General features: G+C 44.0%; 1 protein-coding gene across 1 annotated transcript in view; it reads right to left on the reverse strand.

Moving 5' to 3' along the window:
- Positions 1–3,292: 3,292 nt before the first annotated feature.
- TSPAN7 (tetraspanin 7) overlaps positions 3,293–13,528 on the reverse strand; it is a 103,690-nt gene continuing 93,454 nt past the window's right edge. Inside the window, exons 6-8 of the mRNA XM_074858539.1 lie at positions 12,300–12,383; positions 4,729–4,801; positions 3,293–4,415 (exon numbers count right to left, since the gene is read on the reverse strand). Of these exons, the coding sequence (XP_074714640.1) occupies positions 4,733–4,801; positions 12,300–12,383 (153 nt within the window). The 3' untranslated portion in view covers positions 3,293–4,415; positions 4,729–4,732. The remainder of the gene's footprint in view (positions 4,416–4,728; positions 4,802–12,299; positions 12,384–13,528) is intronic.

Here is a 13,528-nt window from a genome sequence, read left to right on the forward strand (position 1 = left end):
TTCCACCCCAGCAGTTCTCCTACTGGGCATCAGCCATCTCTCACATCATGTTTTCTGACCCTCTACTGGAAGATAAAGCTTCCATGGCTTCCATGCAAGCCAGAAAGCTGTCCTTGCTTCCCCTCTGGAAATAATTGCAATTTAAAAAATAATTTAATGTTTTTCACTTAGGTGAATAATCTCCATTTTAAGAACAGACTTTTCACTTCTGAGTGCCCTGAAAGGTTTTAAAAGGGCTAGACTCCCAAAAGCTAGGTCGCTCGGCATTTTCTGAAAGCTAGAGCATTTTGGAAATACCTCCAGGGAGTTGCCCAAAATCTACTGCTTCTGAAAGTCTTGGCCAAGTCACTGTTTTGTATGAGTATGGTGAATAAAAAAATAGCATTCTGGAGATTTAGTAGCTGCATTGGGAATGTACGTCACATTAGGAGTTACGCTGTTGTATAGTGCACCAGGGATGTTATATATGTGTGTGTGTGTATATATATACACACCCCAGTTATTGATTACACAGATTACATGGAAGGACCGCAATCTAAAATAAGTACTCAGTGTCACCTATAGATAGCTTCAGCAGAGACCAAAAATAGCCATACTGCAGTTATCACGGAGCAGAACAGACTCCAGAGCTTGAGGAGCTGCTGCCTCAGCATGGCTTGCTTTTAATGAGCTCACACGTACCAAATATCTCTGGTCACGCTGGACAAAAATGAAACGTCCTTTGAATAAAACATTTACTGGCTGCAACAGGAACAGGTGCAATGACAAGCAAAAGGCAAAAGCAACAGCTTTTTTCTTCAAAATTAGGCCAAGCTGGTAAAAGCAGCTTGCAGAAAGTTGGCCAGATTTTACATGTTTGGGGGGCAAAACACTTTTACTTACAAAAAAGCAGAAGTGTCATTTGTATGTTGAATGGTGAAGATTTCTATTTTTATTATACAAGTTCATACTGAAGTGGTCTTAACTCAGCCCTGGTAGAGTCTGACATCCCAATCAATCCTGCCCCTCCAGCGGGATGCCAGGTATTTTATGCCTAGGGCTTGGCTGGCAGCAAATTAATTTGCTAATCTTAAAAGGTAATGAGCCATTAAAGTCAAGGGGAAGAGCCACAGAAGACAAAATCATTTTAGCTCCTGCACTGGGTCATCCAAGGAGTAACAAGCTGAAATCCCATAAGCAGTCCTGCAAAGCCAGTCTCCTCCACAGCGATGCTCACCCAAGGATGGTGGCAGCCAGCAAGGCCCTCCAGCACGGCCACCTGCTCCCAGAGCCGCAGTTTGATGCTACCGTGAAAAATCACCATCACAGCAACATATTATCCTCTTGGCAGTGCTCAGGGATGTTGTACTCAACAGAAGCAAGCGCTGGGAGACCGCTCAAGATGGGATGCACGTGCCAGATAAGGCCGCTGGTCCACCTTGCAGCCAAACCAAGCTAGTAGCTCACCAGGACCAAAACAAGATGGTCTCAGTGCCCCTTCTTCCTCCTCCCGCAGTCTTGCTCCATCTCTCACTCTCCTCATCCCCCAGCTATGCTCCATTCCTCCCACCCCTCCTGGGACTCATCCAGTCACCCAATCACCCACTATGACTCCCAAACCTGCCCACCCTTCACCCAGCTTGGGTCTGGTGATTGCAGTGAATGCAGTTTGCTCGGGGAGTGATCAGGCAGCCCCAGCGCAGCAGGAGCTGGTTCAGTTCATGCTAGACGGTGGACCTCGGCCCCTGAGGCAAACCCCCCCCCCCCCCCCCCCCCCCAGTACCCTGTGGCAGCTTCACCTCTTGAAGGAAAATCCTGCACATCTGTGCCCGGCTGATATTAACCCATACTCGGCAGCTCCGGCTTTGTTTCCTTTCTACCACCTTGTTTATCCCTCCAGGAGGGAGGCATGGAAGTGTGGGGATGCTGTGCCCAGGGCAGGGGATGCCACACTGTCAGTTAGTGCAACCCTCCCCACCGAGCTGCTGTGTGGTCCTAGCCCGAGCCAGGGGGATTTCGCTGGGGAAGCCCTTGGTGGGTCCTTCATCAGCCTGATCCTCTCCATGGAAGCTGTCAAGAGCCCAATTAACGCACCTACCCTATACAAGCAGGAGTGCTGCTGGGCTGAGGGAAACAATTGAGCACGCACTGAAGGGCTTTGCTGAATGGACTTAATTCAACACTTACGCCTTAAAGCTGAGCACACGCTTTACTGAATGGGGACTGGCAAGCTGGAGCAGTTTGGGGGCCTGCTGACCTGTCACCCAACATCAGCATCTTCAAAAGAAACAGCTCCTGGCACAAACAACTCTTTCTTTCAGGAAAAAAGAAAAAAAAATGAAAGAAAACCGAGGAGAGGCTGGTGCTTTTCCACTCCGGAAGGTCGCTGGCAGCTCCTGAGGAAGGATGCGGCATTCTCACCCCCGCCCCCTCCCCTCCATGGGGCAGGGGAGACCTGCCCAGGGATGAATAGGGGAGGGAAACTGGGGCAGCTGGTGGGCCAGTTCTTTCTGGTGTGGGAAAACATCTCTCCTGTGAACTTCCTGCGCCTGCGGGAGGAGGGCATCGCTCCAGCATCGTGTAGCCCCAGCAACCAAGTGAGCGGCTGCGACTGTTTTTAAGCTCCCAGAAGGGACTGCAAATGTGAATGTTGTGACCTGCACCGAGTGGCTTTGTTCCCAGCAAAGTACACACAAACTGGCCCCTGTATGGGCTGTGTGGACACGGGCACTGCGCAGCTCCTCCACAGCTGGAAGGCTACAGGGCTTCTCTCCTCAAGCCTTCTCCTCTCTCCACACTGCCAATGTAAGGGCTCGGTCCAAAACTTCCAGGTTTAAACTTTCATGGGCTTTCAACACTTCATATATTCAAATGAGAAAGAGATAAATGCCTGCCTTTCCACGAATGCAGCAAAGATGGATATTACCCACCCACCTCAGCCCCAAATCCCTCTTCTCCCCACCCTCACCAAAATCAGAGAGAAATGCTTAATGCCAAAATTACGCGTAGCACTAAGGACAGGATAATTAAACACTGCAGATCATTATCAGCCACAAGAAGAAAAATGGCAAAGCAGAGGGTATGTATTTGTCACGTGGTGAAACCAGCTGTGGAAGGTTTTTCTAGGAGTTTTGAAACGATTCCAGCTCTTTCTCTTTTTTTCCCAGGGTAGTAACATTTTTCTGTCACAAGCAAGTTAGTTGTTAAAATATGCATAAAGACATGTCACTCCAAGCTGTGCACTTGTGTTTCATGTTCACTTCCCCACTCAAAAGAGTTTTGTTATGACTAAAGAACAAAAAGGAAGCAGCTAGAAATCTGTAATGGTTCCATTTATTAATACGTATATCACAAATACTCACAATATCAATGCATTCTCGTTGGCATGCTAGACAGAGGCATTATTAAAAAAGTCCTATTTTTTTAAAAAGGTTTTAAACTTTTGCTTTCCCCCAAAAATATTTCATATGCCTGTTTTTTTTTTGTGATTTTCTTTTTGTGTGTGAGCTTTTATTTCGATTTGATTTAACAATGTATTTGGTGGCTGCAACCTCAATGCAAAAAGAAAGAAAAAGAAAGAACAGGAAAAAAGTATGAAGGCCGCAGTACAGCACAGTTCAATTAGTTCATAACTACTTAATAAAAATATAGGAAGCAAAATTCCTGCCTTCACAGTAAGCAACAACACAGCTTAATAACAGTATTACACAGGATCAGGTTCAGAGGCAAAATGCACTAGACAAAGCCTACCGGGATACGCACTAGGCATACAACACTGAGTAAGAATCAAAGATGTAGAAGAACATCAGGAATAATGGTTCCCTTCAAGCACAACATTTTAACATCATTTTCAAGTATCTTTATGTTATGTTACTGATTCCTTTGTTTTTGGGGAAGGGGGGCAGGCGCAGGGAAGGGGGAAAGGATGAAAACCTTAGTAAAGCAATAAACAAAACAAGAAATTAAGATAAAACCAAAAGAATATATATTTCCTATACCGGTTTATATGAACGTGTGCAACACTTATTAACCATGGTGAAAGGCTAATTATGCCCTCCAGTCACTACATGCACAGCCCGATCAATGCTGTTAATGAATTACCTTTGTTAACTTACGATGCAACTACTGTGTGACCAAGAACAGACATACGGTGCCGTCCTATGCTGAGCCGCGGGAATGGAGTCGGGGTCCGGAGGCCGAGGGGACCTGGCTGCTCTCGGTGGCACCGCAGTACTTCACAGAATGGTACACTACGTATGGGACAGAGTTCAGGAGGTGGGGTGCGAGTGTGCGCGCGCACGTGCTTGCTTGTGAGGGTGTGGGTGTGCGTGCGTGCGAGCGAGAGACAGTGGGTGCTCTAACATTCGTTTCAGTCTTTCTCCAATTCTGCAGCTCCTGATCTTGAGACAGGCTCTGGACTTCACGCTTCTGAAAGACTGGGTTGGGGAGGATAAAAGAAAAGAAGTGGGTTGCTCTGGTTGTTAACAGTGTTCATGGTGGACATTTTGCCCTCCCTTTTCAAGAAGAAAAACAAAATGACAAAATACTGAATAGTATGTTTTCCTGCTTTTTTTCCCGCACCAAACAGAATATTGGAATGAAAATCCCAAAGCAAAGAATCCCACGGGAAGACTTAATTCTCAATGAACATGCTGAGCATCTAAAACTTGCCCGCTATCTTCAGCAGAAGCAACACAGCCACGACAATATACCAGAGCATATATAGCACAGAAAGCAGGGAAAGCTCACCTTGTTACACCATCTCGTACTGGTTAGCAGTAATAAACCGGGACAGACAGCATGCCAGCAGCATCCCGATCAACTGTTTGGACAAGAATAGAAGTAGAATAGAATTTAAGTTAAATTAAATGAATGCAGAGCAAAGAAGAGGCCATGGTAAGCAAAGATTTCATGTTCTGGAGTTATTATGCAAAACATATTTATGCCCTATTTTAAGGACTGCTCTAATCAGAAAAACAGCATTAAAATCTCCCGTCTTTCTTCATCAGATTTTCCTCTTGATTTTTATCAGAGCATATTTATTTGATAGGCAGCATGCCTTTCTGCTGCTTTTCAATCCCGTTGTCATTGCCTGGCTGAGTCAGATGTGGATGAGTAAACTGGTGGGGGTATCAACACACTACTGGCTGCGTTTCACTTGCAAGCTCCACCTGGGTCCCTCACCACCACCCACCACCACCGAGAGCTGGCGGCCCCCTTAACTTTGTTAACAGTGTGCTGGGGAAAAGCTTCGTAATGCCCCAGAGCGGCTACGCTTTCTTTACAAATAATGCAGCACTGGAGAAATGAGCGTTATAAATCTGGAAATAAATTAAAGAAAAGTCTTTCACTATTCCCTTGGCTGTCACTCAGATTATTGAAAACAGATCCCTGGCTTCCACTCGTCAATAAGCACTCAGTCATTTCAACGTTTTGCCTATTGCAGTTTGTTAGCGTTTCCTGCATATGCCAACAGCGTTAATATACTATAAATAATTCAACCTCACTTTTCTCATTTGGATTGGTCAATTAATTAACTCATGAGCATACCCAGATAGTTACAGCTCATCTCTGGCTCTGGGGGCGAGGCGAGAGGGTTGTCTCTGCAGATGGAGCTGCCTTCCCTGGCCCTGGCCCCAAGCAAGGGCTGTCACAGCTGCTCCAGTTGGCTCAGCCCAGCCTGTGGGGCACCACCTCTGCCCATCTCCTGCAGCTGTGGGCAGAGCACGTCGCAGGGGAGCAGTGCTTAAGGAGGGGGATCACAACCTTTTGGCAGCAGCAGAGCTCCCTCAGACCCCATAGAGCATGCGGAAATAATAATGCCTGGCTGGCTGCCCATCCAAACTGGCTCCTTCTATTTCACGCTTGGGATTGCGTGTCCTTTCCCTGAGACCATCAGTGCTCCCTGTTAACACCATCATCATCAAAATATATATCATCTCTATCAGCCAATGCTTGATTTGGGCTGGCATCAGTGCAGAGTAAGACTAAGCCAAGGTACCTCAAATCCAGATAAACTGTTTTCTGCCTCTAAGATGTCACATTCCTGGTCAGGCCATGTTTCATCTGCCAAAAATTTGCTACCTCTCCTGTTTCAGTGTCCACCAGAACTGTTCTAAGCATCTCAAAAGGGCATATAGTCACCTTTAAAAGCAGGCTGAACCCCCACTGTCCCCCCCACGCACCCCCTCTGATTTTGGCACCAAATACCAAGGATGACACTTGGTTATAACTAGACATGGGGCACAGATAACACCTCCTGACCGACCTCCAATAAAAACCTAAGCTACTAGGGTTCAGGGGCTGTATTTGCAGTTGCCAAAAGAGATGTGGTTGCTGAAAACCCTCCTCAGGTTTGAAAATTTCGCTTGATACCGAGAAGACATTTTTGCCATCTTGTTGCCTTTTCTACTGAACTTCTCTAGATGGGTGTTCAAGCAGGAAACTTATTTGATAGCTGAGTGACTCGCCCAGGAGTCCACAGACCAGCAATGATAAGCATGCCAGCATTGCCTGGCTGGGCTTTGGAATTCCATGCTTAAATTCTCCAGTCACCGGATTTTATCAACTTCGCAGTTTGGAAAGTGTTGCTGAAACCTCACCACATTCTGCGGGTTTACTGGAGAAGCTCTGACACTCCCACTGCTGACTTGTGCAATGGTTTTTTAACTCAGTTCTGTTTTGGAGAATGAGATTTTCGTTTTGGAGAATGGTACGTATTTCTCTGTGCTTTGACAGGCAGAACAGAGTAAGCGCCTCTGGATGGCCCTGTCCCACCTGCTTCACTGTCACTTTTCTGTGTTTGTGGTAACTTTCAGTCTTTTCTCACCTTCCTCAGCTGGTCTCAGAAGTCACTTCTCTGCCTCACTGTATTTTTCATTAAGATGAACTTCACAACGTATTTAATTCTATTTATTTTCACTGAGCAAATTCCAGCCCAGACCCAAATCTGTTCCTCCCTCATCCTACAATGGCCAACAACATACGTATATTCAAGTTTACTTTTCTTTTTTTAATGCCTGTGCCATGAAGTACCTATTATTTCTCATCACAAGCACTCAAACTATAGCCATTGTTGTTCCCGACTACAATCTGCTGCTTGTATCAGGTTTGCAAGGGGAAGGATGCTGCAGCCCATACAAATAGGAAGCCATGGGCTTTTCTTTCCCCCTTCAGCTGTGGCAGACCTGCCCAGCTACCTTTAATTAGTGATTCTTCTGTTTTACACATGCTGTAACTCTAATAATCAGCTTGTCTAAGCTTTGTAGTATTTGCAGGCATGTGATGATGTTTTGATTTACTCAAGTCACTCGTAAGACAAATGGTGGGTTGCACATGAATGTATCTTTCTGATCTTTGACCCACTTATTAATTCTTGGCTCTGACCATATGCATTTAAGTGGTTATAGTACCATAATATTTACCTTCTGTATTTAAAAAATAATGGCGTGCATATCGAGCCATTGCATACACATTTTATACAATATTTCTAGCTATTACCAGGACATAGCAGAGCTATAATAAATATCTTAGAAGTACTCTGAACATATATAAAAACATGTATTCTTCAAGTTGTGTAGACTTCCACATTTAACCACAAGAGCACTGTCCCTCCTGTAGCCAGGAAGAGGAGATACTATATTAAGTTGCTGAATTTTCCTCATGGTGCTCTTTCATTACAGTCATAACTACAGTCCTCTGCATTTAAATCAGGTTAGAGGCTCCCAGTCTGTAAACCACAAATGAGCACTCTCCACCCCCCCTTGCTCTCTGCATTTGCTTGATCACTTGCAACCTCTGCTCTTCAGATGAGAGGAAGCCCCTTATCCTATTGTGCAGCAGGTCCCTGCAGGTCCTTTGAAAAACCAGAGGAATCAGCATAAAAGGATTCCCACAAAGAAACTAGCTGCTAGAAGTTGCATTCATTTCCCTTCGCTCCCATTGTCTCTCAAATGCCCCATCTCAACTTTTATCCACTTATTAAATTTTTTTATTTTATCGTCCCATTTTTTTGAGTGCTAAGATGCCAGACTTGCTTCTGCATTTGTATTCTCTCTAGCTTATTCCCCCTTCTCTTTTTTCCAAGATTATCTTCGTCTTCTGAATGGAAAACTGAGAGTTTGCCTTGGAACCTCTGGTCTTGCCACAGGAAACTTGAAAAAGCTGACAAATTCTTTGGTTTAGAGCGCTGGGAAACCCACATCTCTTAAACTACCATCCTGCTGGCCAAAGTTCATTCCACAGAGCACAATTCAGTGCCTGAGTTCTTCATCTCTCCATGGTTTCTAGGAGTCATCTCAGGCATATCTCAGTTCTGACCACTGAAATCCATCCACAGCAACCTCCTAGCACTTATCTCCTATCACATACATGATAACTGGCTTTTTATTATAGTTATTTTTCAGGAGTTAACATTGACTGGAAGCTGTCCTGCATGACATATTTATTGCATCTTATTATACTGTAGAGAAACTAAAATGCAATTTGAAATTCATTTTATTTTGGGTCTTGGCATCTTCAACATCTCTCATTCTTTGAGAGAATTTCTGGAAATAGAAATGCATTGAACTAACTTGGAATTCACCAACAGATCTGGTAAGCTAAAACTGTTTTTTCATTAATCAGGAATAATTGTTTATCTCAATGATTTACCTTGCCATATTCTCAAAATGCAAATCTTCAAGCATCCAGGTTCTCTCTCTATTTTAGGAGACAGAGAATTTTCTATGGTGTCACATGTTGCTTACCTGAGTCAGCCTCCTGTGCTGTGGTATGCCTTTGGCACAGGTCCTAGCTCCACGCTGAATCCACAGTGGTTAAACATCTTTAGAATCAATGCAGTCTTATATTAGATTTCAAGTCACATATTGGATCCTGATATGGATTCCACTCCCTAACCCTGGTGCAAGGTGTGACAGAGGTGTAATCCTGTGTTAGGGCTAAGCCTCAGACTCCCTATACTCAAGACAGGAGTTGCAGCAGACAAGGTGGATGAAGTCTGAACCAGAACTGCATCCACAGGCAGGCAGAGTTACTTGCATTAACATTGATAGTAAAGAGGGCAGGTAGATGTTGCACTGTAGAGAGGGACTGTAGCCACATGAGAACATATCTTCAAATGACGGGTACCCTGCATGCTCAACAACTTGTTTTGAGCATGTCGAGAGCACCCGACTTCCAGTCTTTCAGTACAAAGAGTATAATTTGGCCTTAACACTGCACTGAGACTCCCCTACTCAGGGACTCTACTGCAACCACAATCTATAAACCCCTTCAGACCCTGTCTCTTGCATCCCTTAAGCCAACGCCTGCACTGTAGTTTATCTAGGCAAAACTCTTCATCATCTAAGCTGCTTGCATAATTTTATTCTCTGTTGGGCACAACACAGCAATCATTTTGCTGCTCTGAAGAGCACCTGCTAAACTGAAATTATTCCAGCTGGAAGTCAGCATTGGCATCTGAGTCCAAAAACAATCAAATTGTATTTTGTTGTTATTATTTCAAACCCAAGGTGCAGTGCAGACAATGTTAGCAACACAGCAGTTTTTTTTAAAACTCTGACTCTGACTGGGAGGTCTGTGCCAGGCCTATAAGATGTGCAATGCCATTACATCAACTTTCCCTATTTCTGGGAATCAGCACATTCCCCATGCTAGTCAACACCTAACAAATCATGTGAAGGAAAGGCCCTCGAGCATGCTTTACTGTAGAAGAGCAACACGATCTAATTTGTCTTTTATTGAGATTAAACCCATTCTCAGTACAAATAGCAAAACCTCTCTTACAGCTGGAGCACTGCCTGGCATTACTGCTGGCCACGGTTAACCTGAAATCAATTTGTAAACACCGTCCCTAATTGGGTCCAGCAAAACAGATTAGGCAGTAAACGATAACTGGCCACCTTCTATTCTTCACATCCCAGGAGAACTGCATTTTTCTCCCCTGCATCCCCTCTCTTCCCCCTTTTACACATTCACAAACACCCCAAGCAGCTGGGTATCTACTCGGAGCGCCAGAGCCTTGCGCTTACGCAGGGGAGTGACATCCCCGGCTGGCAGCAGGGCGCACACTGCCCTCAGGCAGCGCGAGATGCCAACATCAAAACATGCTTCAGTTTTCTCTCAGAGCCGTGGCAGGAAAGTGCCTTTCCCCCTGTGCTGCCCGCAGCCTGTCACGCTAATCTCGCCTTGCACCAAAGGGCTCCCGTTGCAAGGGCCACACTCTGCCTGCACTGCCCGTCCGCCCTCCTGTACAGAGCTCACAAACAACCGATGACCTAGAGTAAACATCCAGACATGTGCCAAAACAACAATTCGAGCTGTACTCTTCCTACAGTCTCCCTTTTGCAGGTAAGATAAGATGATACTTTGCTTATTGTATGTATGATACATCGATTAAAGGCTTTCAGGCAGCATTGGTCCTGACTCAGGCATTTACCCCTGCAGCATATGAACTGTAAAATTCTACTCACCCTATTTTTCTTTAGGATAGTTTACATAAGGTATTTTAAAAGATGCTTTATAGCCTTCTGGCTGTCTAGAAACTGAACTAGGATCTATACCAGTAGTCCTATGGCAGCAATCAAGTCATAATCAAGGTTGGAGAAGAGTACTGAGATAACTGTGACCATTCAGCAAGAACTAGAATAGCCTATGAAAAAAAAAAAAAACAACCAAAACTCCTCCAGCTCCATGCACCAATAGCTCCAGAATGGTGGTTTCACCGCTTCTAGATCGTGAAGGCCCAACACTCACGCACATGCTCTGGGTGGCTGGTGGTATGATGAACGTTCACACCCACAACATTTACATCCACGTGAAACAGGATGACAGGCAAAATCATGGTCCTCTCACATCTAACAGCTAGGCTACAAGGCATCAGGTTTCCAGATGTGCCCAAGGCAGGGCAGTCAGCTGGTCTGAGCCCAAACAGTTTTAGGGCTCCCTCAGGTTGTACATATGTTGACCAAGATGATGTGGTGGCCATTTCCCACATGGCTTGGGGACAGTCATTCTGAAGAACCTGGAGGCCATTGTAACTACTGAGCAAATTAAACCTCAGAGAGATATAACTAAAACACCTTTCAGCCTAGCACGGGCTGACCACATGGAGCAGCAGGGGCAAGAGGGCAACCACAGCCCTCCTATTAATTCACTTTCCAATCACTGGCAACAGCACTGGAAAATCACTTGTTTCTAGTGCAGCACAGTGTAAACCTACAGCTTGCTAACTGAATTAATGAGTTTTAAAAAATAAGTAAAATAATTTTTTCTAGCACCTCATTTTTTCCAACCACTGGATAAGCATAAGACATTCAACGGATATGTTCATATTTTCAGTGTTGCCTCAGGACCCAGATTTTTAATATTGTGTGAATGAAACAAATTAAAGTTGCATGATAGTTTTTGAATATGACATTTGCAGTTGTACAATGTACTCTCCACAGAGAGAAGGCAGATTGTCTCTCAGGTAGAAGTGGTTCAGGTACCATACACATCACTGTGCATTTTGCTGAACCATTCTGCATGCACTTTTGCATTGCCTGTGTTTCCCTCTCTCTCATTTTTGCATGTTTCCAGGAGACTCCCTGCCATCACACTCAAAGTGACTAGTATAATGGAGTATCTTGTTGAAAGAAAAAGGTGTTTCCCTGTCCCTTCTTGATCAGAATATTCTGACCAGACCTTTAGCTTCCCCAACTCTGTCTAGCTAAAGGCAGTTTGAATATCAGGGAGCAGAAAACACCTTCTTAGCTCTCCTTTTGACCCTCCCATGTCAAACTCCTTTTGGTGCAGGCAAGGAGTTGGTTAAATAACCTGATTTTGGCAGATCTCTGCTCAGTGTTCAGTGCTAAAAGGAAAAAAAAATAAAATCAGTCACCAAAACCAGGTGCCCCCTCCAGTCTCCAGGTCTGGGACAGGGAGGCCTAAAGGTAAACTCTTATTTGAATTCTAGACTCCTTCAAGAAAAAATAAGAGTGCTTAGAAGACAGAAGCCTATCCAAACTATGGATAAGCTATTTGTCTTCTTAGCTGTTTATGCTCCATTTAAGCCAATGTTTTATTGGGTTAACCTCTATTTGACCCAGTGGAGGGACAAGTTGTTTTCCTTGAGCTAGTCATTAGCTCAACCGTAACTGATATTCCCAAGGAGAAACTTCATTTAAGTTGAAAAAAAGAAAATCAATGAACAGATGACCTCAGGACTAATGAGCATGCTGAGTTCAGTCCCTTTCCATAATCATTCCTTCCTTGAAGTCCGGGTAAAGAAAAAGAGAGAGGGGAAAAAAAGGTGGGAAGGGAAGCATTTATGCACTTACCTGTGAGAATGCAATCCCAAAAGCCACTCCAGCTATGATTCCCATATTTGTCTCCATAAAACTGGTCACCAAGTCATAACAGCCCTGAAAAACAAACATAATTACTCCTTGTATTGACCTTCCCTGCCACAAATGCATACATACAAATTTCTCATTTAAAATGGACTTGGGCTAGACAATATTTTTGCTGTAATTTCCAACAATGTCACCTTTTTATTTAATAGCAATTCTGAGTGAATGATGCAAAGTGGTGGCAAAACCAGTTCTTTTTAGAAACAAATGTATTTCAGTACTTTTAAAAGCTAAATGTGATGTTGCATTCATTTTATAAGTCTTATTAAAGAAAGTGAGCTTGCATTGTTTTTAAAAAAAGAATATAGCTTTGACCAGAAACCAAACCAGTAACAATATAATGTTATAATACAATACAGGTGTCAAAAATGAATAAATGATGCTGATTTCTTAATACTTCAGATATTTAATACAAGCATGCTTCAGGCGTCCAGTGAGGCATTCTGATTGCCTTCACCTGTCAAAGGACACCAGGCAAGGTACTGAGTAGTATATAACTTTAAACCATGTAACAAAGTTATTGAGGATTTTGTATGAAATTTCTTGGTTTGTTTGCTCTTGGACATAAAATTCCCTGTCCTGCTCCCCAAACCCAATTTTCTCTCTGTAGCTCAGACCCTGACTCCATCAGCTGACTTGTGCTTCAATTCACATCTCACACTGGGGCCAGAAGATTCATACACATTTCTGCTCTTCTCTTGGATAGGCTTTTTCTGAGATGTCCCCCTCAGTATGATAATTTTCACTATATTTCTCCCCTCACCTACTCTACCCCTCAAAAAAGCATTTGAAATTAGCTTTCCTAGTTTGTGGTGCCTAAATGAATCTAAACAAGTGACACAAAACTTGAAGAAAAAAAAGAAAGATAACATCTATTTTTTCTTTCATTACTAACCCATTTGCCCACACAATCCAAAGCCACTTCTTAGTCCCTTTTGCCACGCTTCCTCAAATGACCAGCACCACTCTCAGCTTAAGGCCAGTCCCAAGGCTACTTATAAGGTTATAACTTTATTCACTTTATCAGAAGTTGGAAAAAACAGAAATAACAATGAGTTCCCTTTCCCAGTTTGGACTCCTGTCCTGTAAGAGAGAAGAGTGTCCACATTCCCCCTCCATTCACACACCTCTCACTTCTGCAAACACTCTAGGAACTC

Source organism: Strix uralensis, chromosome 2, assembly GCF_047716275.1.
Source record: "Strix uralensis isolate ZFMK-TIS-50842 chromosome 2, bStrUra1, whole genome shotgun sequence".
Classification (NCBI taxonomy): Eukaryota; Metazoa; Chordata; class Aves; order Strigiformes; family Strigidae; genus Strix; species Strix uralensis.